Source organism: Leucopleurus acutus (assembly GCF_964270905.1).
Source record: "Leucopleurus acutus genome assembly, chromosome: 11".
Taxonomy (NCBI): Eukaryota; Metazoa; Chordata; class Mammalia; order Artiodactyla; family Delphinidae; genus Leucopleurus; species Leucopleurus acutus.
This window is the reverse complement of record NC_139152.1, coordinates 51,647,867-51,669,301: the sequence shown is the minus strand read 5'-3', so window position 1 is coordinate 51,669,301 and position 21,435 is coordinate 51,647,867. Positions and strand designations below refer to the sequence as shown.

Here is a 21,435-nt window from a genome sequence, read left to right as displayed (position 1 = left end):
CCAGTCTTACCCTCTCTTATTCTTAATTTTAAAAACATGGAAAGGTGAGGCATGACATCTGCTGGGTCTGCTTGAGGAAGTGGAATTTTATACCTGTCACTGTAATGACTATTAACTTTCCAGCTGATCGGCAATAGTTAGCGGTGAGAAGACTGTTCTCCCCACTAAATGCTGAAGTAACCAGGAGTCTGCTATAAATAGGCAGCTTCCAAGGATTACAATTCTTTGAGTCCCAGAAAATCTGGATAAGAAGAGAACTTCTAGGTAGCAAACAAGCAGGCATGGTGTGTGTGCACTTACTGTACATTCCTCAGGCCCTCTTTCAAGAACATATTTCCCCAACTACTGGGAATATTGGCTGCTGGCTGTTGAAACTTACAGCTGACCTCTCTCTCGGAATCACCCTTGGGAACTACCCTCCACCAAGGGGAGCTGCATCACCCCAAGATTACTTAGCCCCTCCCCAAGGGCAGCTCAAATCCAATGTGTGCAAAACAAAGGCGAGGCCTCCTTGGCGACAAACTCCAAAGGGCCATCCCAGCCCCAGATCTCCCATAGGCTCCCCTTCCCCTTCTGCCAGTCCAGCCTTCCCCACTCCCTTAGACAGAACAGAGCACTCTCTTGAATCATCTCCCAAGATCACAGAAGCAGAAGAGCTGGGATTCAAGTCCAAATCCACTTGATTCTCAGCCCTAAGTTTCCATCAACTTTATGAAGCCCTTGACTTTGACATACAAAACACAAATCCTTACAGCTTCGCAAGACATGCAAAGTCCCTTTTGATATGACAGTCCTTTCTAGCCTCACACCCCATCACTCACTCCCATACAACCCCTGGTCCAGTCACACCAAAATCTTTCCTTTCCCTGAATGTGTCACGCTTCTGCTTTCTACCTGGAATAGTTCATTGTTCTCATCTGCTTGATGACCACCTCCATCTCCTACAGGTCTCACTTCAGGTGTCCCCTCCTCTATGAAGAATATCCTGGCCCCTCAGTAGGGTTAAGATTTCCAGCCTTCAAGTTTCTACCACAGGTTGTGTGTTCCCTTATTGTGGTGACTGTTAATTATTGTAATGGATTCTTTGTAGGCAGGGAACGTGTCTTTTAACTCTGCTTCCCGGCCTGGCATTTTAAAGATGTTTTGCTGGATGGATAAATAAACGAAGTCAGTTGAGGTGCTGGTCCCAGAGGCCCTGGCTGAAAGGTTGCCAGCATCCCCATGACTGGGAAGCATCATATAGCGTCATACAAATTTGGATTAACTGTGACCTCCTTGAGCACGGGGACTAGTTTTTCTTCATCGAAGTAACCTTTCCAAGACCTGACACCATCTCTCACTCAGAGGACAAGACACAAAAAGCCCACTGAACCAAATGAGGTCTTGGCAGAAAGGGCCGACGTACGAGAAAATTACTTACTTTCCTGGCTCAGTCTAAACTATTTTTTAAAAATCTCTATGTTTTAAGATACATAGGATATTTCTCTACGTGGTCTCTTAATATGTTCTTATTTCCAAATTTTAAAAATTTCTCCTTTGTTTGAAACTTTTTTTTTTTCCTATTTAAGAGAGCAAAAGAAAACTTCGAGTTTGCTAAATTCCGTTTCTAGGTCAGAAATCAAACCTAATGTGGACACATCAAACATGACTAAGAAGTTTCCCAGATGGCCTGCATGACACAACTTTGTTTTAAGGGGTCCCTTTGAAACATAACTGTCTTTAATCTACAAGGTGGTTTCCCCCACCACTTTCTGAAACTAATAATTACTTACTGAAGAGATGTACAGATATTGGTATAGGCACCAAACACCCTGAGTATGAAGCTGAGGAGGTGGTGGAGAACCCTTGTCCTATAAACATGAAAACCAAAAGCCAGTCTTATTGGGCAAGTAGCTGCATTCCCTACACAGGAAATGGTCCAATTTTGTTATTGTTCTCAACAAAGATGTCCAAACAACAAAAAAAATTGCTGAGAGCTGGCTGAGACTGGTAACAATGATATGAAGCCTTAAAAGCCCAGTTCCTTTTTTTTTTTTTTTTTTTTTAAAGTGGATTTGGGAAGGAGGAAGCTCTCTGGCATGTAAGGGACTGAATTTTCCATGCCCTGGGGAATTTTTTTCCTGTCACTCTTTCACAGCTTCTGCTGCTAGTCTGGTGGGAATAAGAAAAAAACTGTGATAACATTTTCCCAAGAGAGCAGGGATTTAACTTTTTGTTCTGTGTCTTTAAAATATCTGTTCATTTATTTATTTTTTGGGCCTAATATTTACTGGATACAATTAAGTCATTAAGGCAGCAGACCCTTCTCAGTCTTGGTTATGGGCTCAGTGGTTATAGGGAAGCACACTGTGGCAGGATTGATGGAGGATACCTTTTTAAACATCCTGGTGGAATCCTCACTTATCTGCATGAAACGCATAATCACATTGTTCAGATAGATGTCACTCAAGGTTGCGTGGTCTTTGCTTTCTCGTCTCACTTGGTTCAGGAGCAAATACCAGCAGTTCACTGGAGACAACAAGTTCTGGTCTTTCCTAAGGAGTGAAGAAGAGAGAGAATTACCATCAAGTTCAAAGCTGCCCCAATCAGCTAAGGGAAAGTCACCAAGGCAAACTAGGAGCCACAACAGACGGGCATCGTCCCTGTTCTTTCTTCTCTGAGCATTGCTCATAGCAAGACACTCGAGAGCCAGCAGAACAGCATTCCAGGCTGGGAAGGCACCCAGCCAGCAACTCCCCTAGGCTTGGAGGAAAAAACTTGAACGGAGAACACCAGTCAAAACCCACACTCCTGACAAGGGCATGGGACCCTAACATATACAGTACTAAGGCAGGCTTTTAGCTTTAAACACCCCATTGAAGAAAGCAGTTTATGTTTACATAAAAATCTACTGACTACTGTCTCACAGACAGACTGTGGTTTGCCACTGAATGCAAAGCGTGCTCTGAATGTCCAGTCTGCTGTTGGAAAAGAAATTTGGCTAGGTATACTTTCCATGGAACATAAATGTGACGATGATTTACTAATCCCCTGATACTTAACCTCCAGCCTCCCAAAAAGTGTTCCTGGGAAGCAGAACTTTCCAGCATTGTCTCAGGGCTTGTGAATAGAACCAAGAAGTTTACTGGCTTATGACATGTCACATCTCCTTTTTAAACCCATTAAGTTATTTCAGATTTGTAACCACTCCTTGTTTTATTCTACATAATAAAGTGAAAAGTGAATATAAACCACAAAGGGCAACTTGTAAAAAGTTTTAAAGAAAAACTCCAAACAAAAGCAGTGACCGACAGGGATATTACTGCTTTAAAAAAAAAAAAAAGTACAATGTTTGTTTTTTTACTTTAAAAATCTAACTCTAAAATGGCAAAATGGCACAGAATGTTTATCCTAACTCAGGGACACTAGTGCTATTTTTTGTTTGTTTGTTTGTTTGCGTTATGGGGGCCTCTCACTGTTGTGGCCTCTCCCGCTGCGGAGCACAGGCTCCAGACGCGCTGGCTCAGCGGCTATGGCTCACGGACCCAGCCACTCCGCCGCATGTGGGATCTTCCCGGACCGGGGCACGAACCCGTGTCCCCTGCATCGGCAGGCGGACACCCAACCACTGCGCCACCAGGGAAGCCCCCACTAGTGCTATTTTATCAGACATGTTATCCTCCTAATATTCATGATGATTTATGATTCTGAATACTAATTAAATTAGAAAAATGACTAAAGAAGGACTTGCAGCCCTTACGTCCCTCGGATTCAGGATTTAACCCTGCATCAGTCAAAACCCTCTCTAAAAGAAAGAGGAAGTAGACCACAGAAGTATGGATGCGTGTAAGGGAAGAAACCCCTGATCTAGGGTCCCAGCACTTATACCCAGAAGAGAAGCCTCCCACTCTCCCAGCTGGCACATTAAGAATTACACCCCCAACCTAAAGAACCCTCCTTTTCTCTCAAAGCCATTGGGCAAGGGGCAATGGTTCTATGGAAGAATACTGAAGCCTTTCCACTGACATTCTCTAGCCGCCCAGCCCAAGAGGTAAACGTTATCTTATATTAACTTTTCTGTATATCCTTTATGATGAAGTAACCCATAAGTTCTTTGAGAACATTTCATACTTTTTTGTGTCCGCAGGGCCCTGCCTGTGGTCAGCATTAAATAAATGTTATTTCATTCACTGAACAAACACTTTTTATTGCCTTAATAGTAAGTGATAACAGTATCGACAACAACAAAAACAACAGAGGCAGCTAAGCTATCATTTACTGAGCACCTACCGAGCACACAAGGCAAGAGCATGGAACATGGATCTATACTGCCTCGCTTCAAATCCCGGAACAATTACCTAGGAGATCTTGGCCAAATTATTTAAATCTCTCTGTGCCTCCGTTACTTCATTTGTAAAATGCGTAAAGCAACAGTACCGACCTCATAAGATTATAAGGATTATCTGAGTTAATATATATATTTTTAGGACTTACTAGAATGCCTTAGATTCATAGTAAGTGCTGCGTAAAGTTAGCGATTTTCATCTAGCGGCTGGTCTAAAGACTTTACACACATTAACTCTACCTAATCCTTACCACTACAACTTAAGGCAGAGGTGCTTTGTATCCCCTCTATCAATACGAGAACTTAAGCTTTAGCAAGGCACAATGATTTGCTCAAGACCAAAGCTGGGGTCAGAGAAAGTCTCTGAGTCCAGGGAGGCTGATCCAAGCCTTGGTCTTTCTACCATGCTGTGGCAACTTTAGGCCAAGGATTATCCTACACAACAAGCATCCCAAAACTGAGTAAGAGCTTAAATGATTGGTAAAGTAAAGGTGCTAAAGATTTAACATTTGTTTCGTGAAGAGAAGGAATACTGAGTGCACACCCCATGTCAGCCATTAATCACATCAACAGTTTGTTACGTTTCTCATTTACTAGTCACAAAATCTCATTTTACAAGTTAGGAAACCAAGGCTCAGGAAGGTTAAGCAACTTGACCAAAGTCACACAGTAGAGCCAGTATTCAAACCAGGTCTGTGTGACTCTTTCCTAAAGGGCTGTCTTTGATTTATTCCCCCCTAACCCTGGTTTGTCCTTACTGTAAACTTATTACCTTATCTTCATTTCTGTAGTCAATAATAAACTTACTCAAGGAAAATTCCGAGCTGCCTACCTTTTGAAGAAAACTAGTGAAAAAACCAGGAGGAACAAAAGGTGGCAGCTGATCCACTCAGGGATCAGACTAAGGTGCATGGGTCCATCCATGGTTTCAGTTCACAAGAGATTACCGAGTATAGAACACAGAAGGAGACATTCAAAAATATTTACTGAATGTACAAATGGGCTGTCTTCTTATTTGCAATCACTTTTAAAAAGGGACAGTTTCTATAAATGAGGATCTAGTACTGGCTCCAGTCTCTGTCAAGCACATTTGATATTTGCTCACCCTGGGAACCATCACCAAAATTTATTTCTATGCTGACCAACACTAGAGATTAAAGTCACCCAAAAATAAAAATTAAAAAACTATTCCCTACCCAGAATAGTTCTGCATTTGCTTCTGCAAAAGGACCCCTACTTCCTTTTTTTCTTCAAAAGTTCCTACCTTTTCTTTAAGGGTTAGAAAAAATTTTTTTATTGACGTAGAGTTGATGTACAATATCACATAAGTTACAGGTGTACAATATAGTGATTCACAATTTTTAAAGGTTATACTCCATTTATAGTTATTATAAAATATTGGCTATATTCCCCGTGTTGTACAATACATCCTTGTAGCTTATTTTATACGTAATAGTTTGTACCTCTTAATCCCTTACCCCCTGGTTGCCCCTCCCCACTTCCCTCTCTGCACTGGTAACCACTAGTTTTTTCTCTATATCTGTGAGTCTGCTTCTTCCTTATTTATATTCACTAGTTTGTTGTATTTATTTTATTATTTTTTTTGCGGTACGTGGGCCTCTCACTGTTGTGGCCTCTCCCATTGCGGAGCACAGGCTCCGGACGCTCAGGCTCAGCGGCCACGGCTTACGGACCCAGCCGCGCCGCGGCATGTGGGATCTTCCCGGACCGGGGCACGAACCCATGTCCCCTGCATCGGCAGGCGGACTCTCAACCACTGCGCCACCAGGGAAGCCCCCCATTATGCATATTTAACACAGCTTCTTTATCCATTCAACAACGTAGGTTGTTTCCATACCTTGGTAATTGTAAATAATGCTGCTCTGAATATTGGGGTGCATGTATCTTTTTGAATTAGTGTTTTTGTTTTTTTTGGATATATACCCAGGAGTGGAATTGCGAAAAAGGAAACGCAGATGGCCAACAGGCACATGAAAAGATGCTCAACATTGCTAATCATCAAGGAAATGCAAATCAAAATTACGATGAGGGGGCTTCCCTGGTGGCACAGTGGTTGAGAATCTGCCTGCCAATGCAGGGGACACGGGTTCAAGCCCTGGTCTGGGAGGATCCCACATGCCGCGGAGAAACTGGGCCCGTGAGCCACAACTACTGAGCCTGCGTGTCTGCAGCCTGTGCTCCGCAACAAGAGAGGCCGCAACAGTGAGAGGCCCGCGCGCTGCGATGAAGAGCAGCCCCCGCTTGCCACAACTAGAGAAAGCCCTTGCACAGAAATGAAGACCCAACACAGCCAAAAATAAATAAATAAACAAATAAATTAAAAAAAAAACTACGATGAGATACCACCTCATTGTAGTGTCAGAATGGCCATCATCAAAAAGAACACAAATAACAAATGTTGGCGAGGGTGTGGAGGAAAGGGAACCCTCCTATACTGTTGGTGGGAATGTAAATTGGTGTAGCCACTGTGGAAAACAGTATGGAGGTTTCTCAAAAAACCTACGCTTTCTTTTTTTTAAATTTTATTTTTGGCTGCATCGGGTCTTCATTGCTGTGCTCTGGCTTTCTCTAGTTGCAGCGAGCAGGGGCCACTCTTTGTTGTGGTGCATGGGCTTCTCATTGCGGTGGCTTCTCTTGTTGCGGAGCATGGGCTCTAGGAGCGCAGGCTCAGTAGTTGTGGCGCAGAGCCTTAGGTGCTCTGCGGCATGTGGGATCTTCCCGAACCAGGGCTCGAACCCGTGTCCCCTGCATTGGCAGGCGGATTCTTAACCACTGCACCACCAGGGAAGTCCCTACCCTACTTTTTATGTAGGATCCAAGGCCACAGAAGGGTGTAAAATGAAACTGTAAAGCCAATGGTGAAAGCTAAGATGCGCTTCTCTGCAACCCCCTTCCACTTGGAGCCCAGGCTGAGCAGACGGGCCTCCTTGTTGTCCGCTGTGTGGGTGGGCGAGTGGCTTTCTGTTCTACCATTTCACTGAGATAGTAGTTCTGTTGCTCCTGACTTTAGGCTGTGATGCAGTGCAATAGGATTGGCAATGGGGAAGTCCTCCCTTCCAGCTCCCTACCTTGCATTAGCCTCATCTTCTGTCCCCACGTGGGACTGAAGGGTGATATAATCACCACTCAAGTTTTCAATTCCCTTTTTCTTTTTTGGCCCCTGGAAATTTCCCTTACTTTCCTGAGTTCAGTTATACATTTAAAGTGATGTCTATTATATTTTAGTCAGCATTTCCAGGAGTTTTACAGCACAAGTATTTTTCATATTATCTAGTTCAAGTATTTAGTTCAAGTATATTAGCACAAGTATTTTTCATATTATCTAGTTCATTTCTATTTCCAGAAATGAAAGACTGGGAGGTCTTTTTAGTATCTCCTAAACAAGTCTATTTCTTTCTACCTGCAGTGTTGACAGTTCATGCCATTATGGTGAGGGTCCTCCACCTGGTCTCCCGCCCTTGACTGTGTCCTCCTCCAGCCCCCAATCCTATCTACGGTCTTTGTCATCATCTTAAAATGCAGGTGTGAGCTGGTCTTCTTTCTACTTAAAACTCTACGAAGGCTTCTCAGGCCCTTAGGATAAAGTCCAAACTTCCTGGTATGATTCACAGGCCTCCATGATCTGGCACAAGGTACAATGGGCGCCACACAGCTCACCACCTTGCTACTCACTCCCACCGGCCTACTTTCTGCTCTGCAAAGCTACCCTACACCCCTTCCCTTCTGGTCTCTTATGAGTGATGTTCCCCTTGCCTGAACCTCTTGCTCTGGTCCCTTTACTGGCCAACTAGTCCTTCGGGTCTTTACTTACGCATCACTTCTTCCAGGACCTTTCCTGGACCCTGCCGTCCCCACCTCCACTGCAGAATGGATTTCTGTCAGGTCTGTCCCTGGCATCTACCCCGTCAGAGCCCTTGTATACTCTATTGGAGTTGTCTGCCTACTTGTGTCTCAGATTTAAATTCTAAAGTAAATCTCATCAGAAAAACCTGCGTGTATTTTTTTTTAAACAAATGAAGTACAGTTGACAGTGAACGTAGGTTTGAACTGTGCAGGTCTACTTACAGATGTTTTTCAATAAATATAGTCCCTGTGGGACTTCCCTGGTGGCACAGTGCTTAGAAGTCTGCCTGCCAACGAAGGGGACACGGGTTCGAGTTCTGGTCCGGGAAGATCCCACATGCCGCGGAGCAACTAAGCCCGTGCGCCGCAACTACTGAGCTTGGGCGCTACAGCCCGCGAGCCACAACTACTGAAGCTCGTGCGCCTAGGGCCCGTGCTCCGCAACAAGAGAAGCCACCGCAATGAGAAGCCCATGCACTGCAACAAAGAGTAGCCCCCGCTTGCCGCAACTAGAGAAAGCCCGCACACAGCAACGAAGACCCAGCGCAGTCAAAAATAAAAAAAAAATTTGTATAAAAAAACATGGTACCTCTATTTTCATTACATCTTTAAATTAACTAGATGCGGGGGAAAGTTTCTGTTCAGTTAGAGATCACAATATGTAGAACTTGGGTTTGAGTCCTGATCTGTCCATAACTGTTTCAGCTTCCTGCCTTTAGGTGACTCATTTATCAATTCCTTTATTTCTGAGGCAGAGATAGCAGTATGTGGGACTTTCGACTGTGCAGGGGATTGGTGCCCCTAACTCCTGGGTTCTTCAAGGGTCAACTGTGCAATTAATATAAGGTTTAATTAAGCTAGATTGTACGCATTTTACCAAAAGCCCTTGTTTTAAGTCAGTCTCAACTGCAATGACCACAAGCATGACTGGGGGGTGGGATATAAATTTAAGCAACCCTCACTGCTTATTTTCATGTAAGATCACTATACAGAAATCTTGAGGTATTTGCTTGAAGAATCAGCTATTTAAAATTTGCCTGTCCAAATACCTACCTGTGTTAAACAACAACTCTTAGTGTATTTATTGGAAAGAGAAACATGTCAAGAGAATACTATTAGTTTAAAATGTAATACATTTATGCTCATAAATTATAAATGCAGAGGGTTGCTTTTATCTATGGGGATATATCAACCAACAACTTTTCAGACAAAAATGGAAAATTCTAAAACCAATAAGGGTGGTAAAAAGATAGGATATCCCCTTGGAAAGGTGAATTTGAGTCAAGTCCCTCTTACTTGTACTGTTGATGATCCTTAGTGCTTCTTGTTTTTGCCATGAACCTTTCTGCTAACTTTTCTAGGTTCCGAGAATATTCCGTCTCAATTTCGGCTTTTTTCCGGAAGAAATCTTGCAGGTCCTGCAGAAGCTGAACTCGCATCTCTGTTTGCTGCTCCAGGCATTTCTGTTGTTCTACCAGTTGAGCTCGAATTTCTAAGGAGAGAAGAGAATCCATTTGATGATTTCATGAAAATTACTGAGGTGTGGTGGTATGTGCAAGATAAAAATAATGAATCCTATTATACACTTAGCTCTGTACTGGACCTTTACGAGGCTGCTGTGCTCAGGTTGGGTCTTTAAATAAGATATCTGCTGACCCTGTAAAAGAATGAGATAAGCCTCCGGAAAGAATGTAATAAATTAGAATAGAGGGCTTCCCTGGTGGCGCAGTGGTTGAGAGTCCGCCTGCCGATGCAGGGGACACGGGTTCGTGCCCCGGTCCGGGAGGATCCCACATGCCACGGAGCGGCTTGGGCCCGTGAGCCATGGCCGCTGAGCCTGCGCGTCCGGAGCCTGTGCTCCGCAACGGTAGAGGCCACGGTGGTGAGAGGCCCGCGTACCGCAAAAAAAAAAAAAAAAAAAAAAAAAAAAAATTAGAATAGAAACATGGATTACATTTGCAATGCCACAAACATGCGTGGAGTCATGAGGGGAAAAAAAATGAAAGCCTTTCAGATAACAATTTGTAACGCGTGACATCTTTGGGTAGCTGAGGACCCCGTAGTTTTTTAAACAGCATTTTACCTCAACTATCCTTTTTGAGTTTGAATGGCAAAGAAGTGAGCATCATTTCTTCCAGACTTCTGACCCTTCTCAATTTCTTTGCCAGTTGGCACATACACACTGACATCTGGTAATTTTTATTTAGTGCATAAATTTCTAGTTTGTAAAACACATAGCTTCAGGGTTTATAGGAATGCCACACCTAAAAATAATTTCCTTTTATATCCAAATAATCCATTCATTATGGGGCAATCCTTGGATCCCACTTTATTATTCTGATCACAAGATCAAGAGCTCTTCACTTGGCTTTCACTTTTTCCCCATTGCTCAAACGAAGCCTTATCGACACATTTATCTGAAAAGAATCCTTTGACAATTTTAATACATTAGGAACGGGAAGGTTAGTCATTTAGTGATTTAGCAGAAACACAAAAGCAAAAGTGTGTCATGCAAAACTATCTGCAAATGACTGTAACAATGATCCATGTGTGTTTTGGAAAATAAGATACAGTAACTATTAACTACTGACTTGTTTTTGTTCTGAGACTCAGGGCTAACATCCAAAGACAAGAATATTCATACTGGAAAACTTCTTTATTTCATCCTTCCCAGTGTCGGGTGCATGATTCCCTAAAAGTGAGGGCTGAATCTAATTCAGTGGAGTTTAAGAAACTGATGTCCGAATAACAGCTCCTCAATTTCTTCCCATGCGTCTTCTCAAATAGAGACTGAGCTGACAGTACGTATGCACATACTCGACCATGTGTAATCAGGCTCATTAACAGCAGGGCCATCCAGTTCTGAATGAGGAGTCAGGAAATTTGCTCAACTTAAGAGCTGATAACAATCGAATGCTTGCTGTTCTACACCCTAATGAAGTGGATACTAGTATTATCCTTATTTTGCAAAGAGGAAACTGAGGTTTGATGAGATGACATACTTCATGTAGAGACTTCAGCTTGTAAGTGGCACCCGCAGGACCTCTAACCCAGGTCCGTCCGTCAATTAATTGAACGCTTCTGCCTGCCTTTCATCCGTGCAACATGTTTTAAGTACCTACAGTGTGCCAGGCCTATATCCTGGCAAAGAAGATACAGTAACTATGAAACAAGGTCTCTGATCTCAATAAGCTCATGTCCAAGCAGCATGGTTTTGGGAGAGTCCCGGGAGAAGATAGGAAAGCATTTCTCAAGCGTCCTCTCTTGGTTTCTCCACTTGGAGATTGGGGGATCCTATTATTAATCTCATAAAAGTGTGGTGAACACCAAAGTGAAGACATTATTACAGGCTTTTAACTACCACGAACAGCAGCTGGTTTTTAGTCCATCAAAGTAAATATTTTTCAATACAGTATTATAATCAGCATGTCTGCCAAACTCCCCCCCACAAATACAGACCTAGTTTTGTTTCATAAAGAAAAAAAAAAAAAAAAATCAAGGGTGGGGGCATTTCTCATCCAGGAAGTCTTTTTTGATGAAGTAATTGTAGCACATCTTGCTGTGCTAAGTGAAAAAAACATCAGACGTCTTTGGCTGTCAATGAGTTCTGTTTTGTTTTGTTTCTCCCCCCCTCCTTTTTAAAAATTTTATTATAAAAAACTTTTATTATAAAAACATGTGTATATTATTTAAAAGTTTAGCTCATGGTGTGTCAAAGTATTACTTGCTTTATTCTTGCCTTTTCTTATTAAATCCAGTATGTGGTGAATAGGCTATTTCCTTTTTATTCTTAGGTTTTATAACAATATGTAAAGTTACTATTCCATTGTTCTTTTTGTTTTTGTAGAAGTACACAAAAATTATATGGGCTTCCTTCTTGGATCTCATTCTTAGATTTAAAATCAAGAACTATGGAGTTCTGAGAAGAAGGACTCTATTTTATTTTATTTTTTGGGGGGTACGCGGGCCTCATCACTGTTGTGGCCTCTCCCGTTGCGGAGCACAGGCTCCGGACGCGCAGGCTCAGCGGCCATGGCTCACGGGCCCAGCCGCTCCGCAGCATGTGGGATCTTCCAGAACCGGGGCACGAACCCGCGCCCCCTGCATCGGCAGGCAGACTCTCAACCACTGCGCCACCAGGGAAGCCCCGGAGGACCGTATTTTAAACAGTTACAGTCCCATCCTCATTTTGCAGGGAGTAACTGTTATTTCACATTATCTCTAATTTTCCAGTCAAAATAGGACGCTGGCAACATTTTCAATAGTGGGAAAAGTGGAGGGACAGAACCTAGAGAAAAAGTATGCTCCAAAAATCGGAGAGAATTTGTTTGATTATCTTTTAATTTAGAAAAGTTTAGGACAAATGAGGAAAAGATCACAAGGAAGTCAAAAGCAAAATGAGATACCACTTCACATCCACTAGGATGGCTGTAATCAAAAAGACACAAGTGTTGGTGAAGGGTGGAGAAACTGGAACCCTCATACCCTGCTGGTAGGAATGTAAAATGGTACAGCCACTTTGTAAAACAATGTGGCAGTTCCTCAAAAGGTTGACATAGACTTAACAAATCTACTCCTAGGTATACACCCAAGAGAAAACACATTTCCCACAAAACATATAGACAAATGGTTATGGCAGCATGATTCTTAACAGCTGAAAAGTGGAAATAATCTAAATGTCCATCAATATGGAACAGAAAAACAAAATGAGATATAGCCATACAATGGAATATTATTCATCCATAAAGAGGAATGAAGTACTGTTTCATGCTTATATTGAAAATATAAACGTAGTGAATAAAAGGAGTCACTAATGGAAAGTGTGATTACATTAATGTGAAATGTCCAAGAGACTAATCCACAGAAAGTAGATTAAATGTTGACTAGGGCTGGAGGTGTTGGGGAAAATGGGAAGGGACTGCTAAGGGGTGCAGGGTTTTTTTTTTTGGCGGGGGGTGATGAAAATGTTCAAAAAGTGATTGTGGTGACAGTTAAAACAGTGAGTACACTAAAAAAACAGCTAATTGTACACTTTAAATGGGTATATTGAATGATATATAACATATCACAATATAGCTGTTATATAAAAAACAACAGACTGCCATATCACAATTCATTGAAATGTTGGTTGAGACATTTCTGAGAAGGATAACAGCAGTAACAACAAAATGACTCCTTGGGACTTCCCTGGCGGTCCAGTGGCTAAGACCCCGCACTTCCAATACAGGGGGCCCGGGTTCGCTCCCCGGTCAGGGAACTAGATCCCACGTGCCGCAACGAAGATCGAAGATCCCGCTTGCCGAAACTAAGACCCGGAGCAGCCAAATAAATAACTAAATAAAATAATAATTTAAAAAAATGAGTCCTCCTATTTCCATACCTCGTACTTTTTAGTAGTTTATCAAATTAGACAACATATGGGCAAGCCCTTTAAAATGATGTCTTCAAAAAATGGCTCTTGCTTCAATATTTTAATTTCATCCTGAATTTATCTGTGAGTCAGAATCGTAAATTTAATTACTGGCTAGCATCCTTTGTACATTAATTATTACAATTTCTAATGGTATAGAAAAGATTTACCTAACAGAACATCAGAAGGGGCTTATCACCATGACTCCCAGACAACTGCATAAAACAGCGCAAACCCTTTCAGGCAGAAAAACGCCATCTCTGAGGAGGCTCCAAGCAGCTATTATTTAAATCTAGGGCAGGACCTACTAAATACTAATAATGGCCATTTTAAAGGAGCTAAAATTTACTGGGTTTTTTTTTTATGACTTATTTAATTTCTGTTCTACCAGAGCATCACCACAGGATGAATCAACATCAATAATCCAACAAGAATAACACACAAAAGACTATGCTTTCAAACTACTCAATTTGTTTAAAAAATGGAAATAGTTCCTCTAAGCTACAGAAATATTGACTAATACTTACCAAATAAAATGGAATTGCCTAGGAAAGGAGGAAACGGAGGCATTTCTTGCTATTGCTCTGATAAAGGGAAGTCCTAACCCTTAAAATAAATCTGTGTGAGACCACAGAGTGTGATGCATGTTTCACGGAAAGACTGAGGCCAGGCTGGGCTGTTTCTCTAGTATGTTACTGAATGGTTAGGACTAGGGCATAAAACTGATAGACTGGGTGTGATACTCGTGATCATCCAGCAAAAAATAAAAACACAGCAACACTTCTAAAGCATCACAGACCATCTCAATTATTTCATAGTCTTGTTTCGTCAGACTTTCCTTATGATGTCAAAAAAGTCTACATTGTGTGTGGATTTATCAGTACCTTTACCTGTGGGCTATAAGGAATTCTCCCAAATACCAGGTAAGAACCACTGGAATATCTTTAAAGAGAAGAACCCAATTAGACTAACTGGTTCCATCAATCGTTCACATAATCATTGCTGATGTGAATATTCATATAATCTTGCAGCTACTGATTAGCTAAACACTAGGTGCAAACTTCTGTGAAATATGCTGGGACTTCCCTGGTGGTGCCGTGGTTAAGAATCCGCCTGCCAATGCAGGGGACACGGGTTCAAGCCCTGGTCCGGGAAGATCCCACATGCTGCAGAACAACTAAGCCCATGTGCCACAACTGGTAAGCCTGTGTTCTAGAGCCCATGAGCCACAACTACTGAAGCCGGTGCACCTAGAGTCCGTGCTCCGCAACAAGAGAAGCCACCGCAATGAGAAGCCCGCGCACCGCAACAAAGAGCAGCCCCCGCTCACCGTAACTAGAGAAAGCCCGCGCGCAGCAACGAACACCCAACGCGGCCAATAAATAAATTAATTAATTTAAAAAAAGAAATATGCTAAAAAGGCTAGAAATTTGGAGCAAAGAAAAAATCCATAAATGTGAAAGAACTTTATTAATGTCTTTTTGTGTGTGAATAGACTGAATAAGCAAAGGCCGTTTCTTCATTTCACTAGAAATCTGAACCCAAGATTTATGCTTGTTTTACACTCTGCACGTTATGGACCCATGTTGGAGTTACGGTGTCACCTATTACAAGTCACATGACATGGGGCAAGTTGCTTAACATCTCGAAAAATACGAGTTCCACCTCACGAGGCTGTGGTGAGAGAATTAAATGAGATGATGTAAGTGAAAAGCATGCTGCAATCTGTAAACCACTATGAAACAGATGGAGATGTTATTATTACTCGTATCAGCAGGCTTTCACTAGAAAAATATTTATTGACTATTTCCTTGTGCCAGACTCCCTTCTAAGTGGCTCTAATAACAGACTGGAAATCATAAGCCCCATCCCTCAGTGAGAAGACAGCCAAGACAAACAGATAGTGAGAGCTAGTGACCTTCAGGGCCTTGATTTACCAATGTCAAGGAGCAATGGGAGGAGGTGTGTCAGGAAACGAGGCAAACGCTGCGGGGGTGATCCTGAGGGGGACTCAGCAGTGTGTTGGCAGACACAAAGGGGAAGGGCATCCCAGGCTGAAAGAACACAAGCACAGGCAGGAGGAGAGCACAGGAAGAGTATCTTGCCAAGTGCTTCTCTGTGCTAAAACCTAACTCTGGCTGGGTAATGGATCTAGTCATGGGCTAGGTCAGAAAGGATCCCACAAAGTAGACTGAGGAGTAAAATGTCATCCTTTAGGCCAGTTTCCCCAACTGGCTTGATGATAAGAGCCACCAGGGGTGATTACTAAAAATACCTGTGTCCAGGTCCCTCAGCTGGATATTTTGATTCTGTTGGTCTGACAGGACTGGGAACAGAGGATCTTAACTAAGTACCCAGGTGAATCTTACCACTGGGCAACTGTAGGAAACACCAGTTGGGAGGAATTGAACAATTTTGAACAAGAGAGACACATGATCAGATTTGCATTCTAGAAAACAGCACAAAGAAATGAAGAAATAAATGAAATGAAAGGCTACGTGTCCTATACCTTATTAAATTGTTTCCTTTGTAAGCTATAGGGGTCCTCATTTGAAGTATGAATTACTGGGCAAAACAAACCAACACCACCGACAAAAACCCTCACAAGAATGAATGGTATCCATGTTTTTCTCTGCCTAAGCCTATTATTTTAATTAGTTATGAATCACTCATTTCTGTCATCTGGTGTGGAACTAATGAGTATGTCCATGTTATCTGTTTCGGAGAGGAGAAGCTGATTGTCAACCACACTGTAGGAAGAAAGCTGTGCTGCCCAATATGCAGCCATCTGTCACGCTGAGCACTTGAAATGGCTGCTCCAAACTGAGATGTGCTCTAAGTGTAAAATGCACAGAGGACTTCAAAATCTTAGTGTGGGGGAGAAAAGAACATAAAAGTGCCTCATTAATATTTTTTATATTAGTTAATGTTAGAATTAAAAATTTTAGACATTTTGGTTATAAAATGATGTTAAAATGAATATCACCTGTTCGTCTCCTTTTTTTTAAAAAAATGTGACTGCTAAAGAAAATTTAAAATTGGAAATGTGGCTCATCTATAGGACAATTCTCCTCTAGTACATGAGTGAATTAGCAACTAAGTTTCTCCTAAGTGGAATCTGGAATGTGGGGTTACCATCAGAAAAGGTCTTTGAAGAGTTAGCGGACTTGAGATCAGAAGACAAGCTTTATGCACAAGGCAAACATGGGGTAGAATACAGAGTATCAGGACGTCAGTTCCAGTTAGAAGTAGGACCTTGGAAGAGTAACCATCTCTGTGGAACTCATGTTTCCTCAACTGCAAAATGATCGCTAATCATAACTGCCATATTCGGCTCCCAAAGGCAACAGAAGGCTTCAATGAGATGAGATATACAAAGACTTCCTCATCATGTCAAACACTGTTTTGGCCAATTATCATATAATATGGATTGAGAAAAGGAAAATACAAGTTCTAGATTTGATGGTGTCAACTACACAGACTAAAGGACTTTCAGAAAAGAAAAGACCATAGGTCAGAGCTGGGGTCTTCATCAGTGATAGCTTCAGAGGTAGTTGGCCCTGCCCTGCATTTAAAGGATATGTAAAATTTGGAAGGCTATGCAAATCTGGGGAATGGAAAAGTAGTTCTTTAAATAACTGAAAATGGTAATTCTTTTTTTTTTTTGCGGTACGCGGGCCTCTCACTGTTGTGGCCTCTCCCGTTGCAGAGCACAGGCTCCGGATGCGCAGGCTCAGTGGCCATGGCTCACGGGCCCAGCCACTTCACGGCATGTGGGATCTTCCCAGACCGGGGCACGAACCCGTGTCCCCTGCATCGGCAGGCAGACTCTCAACCACTGCGCCACCAGGGAAGCCCGAAAATGATAATTCTTGATACCCTGGCCCAGAAGAGTAAGGTTCTAGGGAAGGAAGTTTAGCATGGCTGGACCAGGTTACTGCGTCATGGAAAATATAACTCCCTAAAGTCTTTTTCTACTTCTGACTTATGAAATCACCAACGACTTAGGCAAACTAAATACCATAGACATATATGAAACAGGTTTGTTTCCATTCTAAGCTTGAACCATGGCTGCATCCTAGAACTCCAGAGATAATTAGCACATTTGGGAGGGAGTAGAGTTAATGATAAAACCTTTGGGAATAAAATAAGAAAGTGTCCTCTCAGCACAGTTAATCCTCACCGTATGGATATGAAAGTAAAGTCAATTTCACAACATTTCCTGCACTTAAAGAGAGGCTGTGTCTGTTTTTCTAAGTTCTCATAATAATATCCTCATTTGAAGTGACATTTACCTCAGTATTATTTTAGAATAAAGCTTACTACAAAAGCATCAGTTTTCATAGCGTTTGAAAGCCAAATATTATATTTTGGTCCAGATAACATTTTCAGGAAAAGTATGGAAAACAAATTTGTACTTTTTTTTTTTTCCAGATGAAAACTAGCTAGGATAAAAGGCAATAAATTAAGTGGATCAATTATTGCAGTTTAACTACATTGTAGGAAAGGCCAGTTTAAGGAAGTACAGATCTGAATGATTAGCTTTAGTGCTTTTATTTAGAATGCACAAGAGGCAGGACTTCATTACCTTCCCTATAATTAAGCAAGAACACTTAAGACCACATTAGTAGATTGATTTTTACTACTAGAAAAAGACAGTGTATGGAAATCACTGATCTACAGAGAGTCCAAAGATTTACATTTTGGAAGGGCTGTGTCACTGACAAAGGTTCAAGGCATTCTTTAAATGTTGACATTCTTTTCTGAAATTATTCAACATGGAGTCTCATGGAGTAAACATGTTACACATCATTTTCTCTAAATAAGTTTTAAGAATAAAAAACTTTTAAACTAGTTTAAATCTTCTGTATTGAATTAATTGCAAATTGAGGCTTTTTTCAAATTATAATTTTAAAGCATCTACTAGAACACAGTTTAACCCCACAAGCAATTTACCATTTATGTCTAACAGGAGAATATTTACTGAGTTCCTACTATGTTCCAGATGCTGTGATAAGTACTTGATGTAGTTTAGCTCATTTCATTCTTACAGCAAACCTATTATGTAATGCCTCCATTACGTACATGAGGAAATTGAAGCAGGAGGTTAAGTGTTTGGTCCAAAGTTATACAATGATTAAGTACTAGAGCTTAGATTCCCACTGAGGTTTGTCTGACTCCAAAGTTCATGATGCAAAATTATAACCCTCAACAATTACACATAGTGTGCAATTACACAAAGCAAGCCTAAGTGATCTAGGCCTAGCCTTAGAGATAAGCTATTAGAATGTATATAGATGCTGTATATAACTATTAATGTATCAAGTAAAAGTTTAAGTGTCAAATGTCTAGCATCATTTAGAAAAGCAATAAAAATTGCATTTATATCTCTTACTTAAAGAAAGCCAGGGCTTCCCTGGTGGCGCAGTGGTTAAGAATCTGCCTGCCAATGCAGGGGACACGGGTTCGAGCCCTGGTCCGGGAAGATCCCACATGCTGCAGAGCAACAAAGAGTAGCCCCCAGCTCGCCGCAACTATAGAAAGCCTGCGTGCAGCAATGAAGACCCAAAGCAGCCAAAAATTAATGAATGAATGAATAAATTAATTAATTAAAAAAAAAAAGAAAGCCAAAAGCCAAAAAAAACCCCTAACACTTTACAAAACTAGCTAAGTGGCTAATGCTAATTCCCTAGTAATTCCTGAATGTCACAGCTTTACAGGAAACCATGTATTTTGGTCAATTGCTTTCGTTTTAAATCATTACTGTACTACTGCTATTATGTTACAATGACTGTAGAGCTTTGAACTATATAGCTTATGAATGAATCCCCTGAATACAAATATCACGTCTCTGAATTTACATACAGCACATAATAGATACTCAATAATTATCTCTGATGAATGCTTGCTTCAGTAAAGATAATTAGTTACTAAAATGCTTCGTTATCCACATCTGGACATAGGACTCAAATTTTGCTAATTCATAAAATGTGTTTCCTGCCTCATCTCCCTGCAACACACCACCCCATCACTACACCTCTTCATTCTCTGCTCCATGTGGTTCTGCTGGCATCCAGCCCTACAAGCTTTCCCACAAAAACAATGTTCTACTCAGTCAACAGTTGAAAAGAACTCCAGTTAAATCCAGTGAAAATCATGTTTTAAACATCTCTCAGTTAAAGATATCTTTTGTGTGTGTGTGTGTGTGTGTGTGTGTGTGTGTGATACGCGGGCCTCTCACTGTTGTGGCCTCTCCCGTTGCGGAGCACAGGCTCCGGACACACAGGATCAGCGGCCATGGCTCACGGGCCCAGCCGCTCCGTAGCATGTAGGATCTTCCCGGACCGGGGCACAAACCCGCGTCCCCTGCATCGACAGGCGGACTCTCAACCACTGTGCCACCAGGGAAGCCCTAAAGGTATCTTTTATATGTCCGTTTCTAACATAAGTGAAAACCTTCATCTAGGAAAATAACAAAGGAAGCACTAATCATTTCACTTAATTTTCCTTCGACTTCTATTAGAGACTTTGATTGGATTGCTATTGGCAACTTTATATCTTATTTTTATTTAACTACAGTTCAATAAATGAGAGCTCCAATAACCTCTGGCTCCAAGTGAACTACCTGAACTCTAACTCAGGAGCTGATACAAGGAAACTGGAAAGTAGCCTAGTTACCTGTGCTTCCTTAACATTCATTTCACAGCAGAAAGCCACAATTCTGGATCATAGAATAAATACCTTTCAATCCTAGGCTACAAAATCCTTAAAGAGATGGCAATTTAAAAACTCATATATAGCTCTATACATCTATATATGGAAATACACACATATATATTATATATATATGTATATTTTTGATGATTTTTTTTAGGTCTAAGCAGATACTTAGATACAGCAAATACTGAACATCAACCAGCTTGTGAAAATGTCAGAGATAATAATTCTCTTCTTCATTTCACCTCTTCAAAGTACCACAGAAAATGTCCAATTTGATATGCAACCTATGTATTAAAGTAACATTCTTCTATTTTATGCTCAGATGAAAGCCAAATTCTATAGTAAAAGTTACTTCTGGTCCTGCACGCTCAACCTTTACCCACATAACCTGCAGAAATCAAATTCAACGATGTTCTCTCATTGTCTGTTCAACAAGCCAAAGAGTGAGTACCCTTTTCATCTGACACACATTTACTGAGTAACTTTCAGGTGCTGGGCCCTGGAGAAGAAAAGATAAACCCATTGCTTTTTACCCCCAGGGCCTCCCAAGGTAGCTCCTGGTCTACACACATGGAAACAAGTAACTTATTTTTATAACTATCATCTCCTACAACGGCAATGTTGTAAAACCTATAATGGAAGCATGAGGAAAGTGCTGTGAGGACACAGAGGAAGGAACAATAAATTCTGCCCAGGGTAAATCAGGGAAGGCTCTGAGGTGACACTAAGGCTCTGAATAGCTCTTAGTGCATTGTTGAGTCATACTACCCTCCTCCCTCCAAATCCCCAAGTAGAAGTGTCAAATTGGGGGTGGGTGTGGGAAGGGTATTACAGGCAAAAGGAGTAGCCTGTGCAAAGGCCCCGGGGTATGAGTATCTGGAGAGTTCAGGGCATTTACAAGAATGGCGGTTTGTTACATATTACAGGGTCGTAAGGTAGACAGGGGCTGGATCAATTATTAGGGAGGGGACTTAAAAGTAAATATTCTATAATGATAAGGGGTGTTATCTTTACTCAGCTCTCATTATAGGGAATGCTTCAATTTATTTATTTAACAAGTTAAAAACAAAGGCATGTCCTCCCCTCCCACCTGGGGATGTAATGTACAGCATAGGGA

At 41.5% G+C, this 21,435-nt stretch overlaps 1 protein-coding gene across 2 annotated transcripts in view; it reads right to left on the bottom strand.

Annotated features, from left to right (window-relative positions):
• The window catches only part of SRGAP1 (SLIT-ROBO Rho GTPase activating protein 1), a gene marked incomplete at both ends in the record, with an annotated part of 273,306 nt that overhangs the window by 129,111 nt on the left and 122,760 nt on the right, over nt 1–21,435 (bottom strand). For both annotated transcript variants that reach the window (XM_082851178.1, XM_082851179.1), the window contains 2 exons: nt 2,372–2,534; nt 9,485–9,680. In XM_082851178.1, the coding sequence (XP_082707304.1) occupies nt 2,372–2,534; nt 9,485–9,680 (359 nt within the window). The remainder of the gene's footprint in view (nt 1–2,371; nt 2,535–9,484; nt 9,681–21,435) is intronic.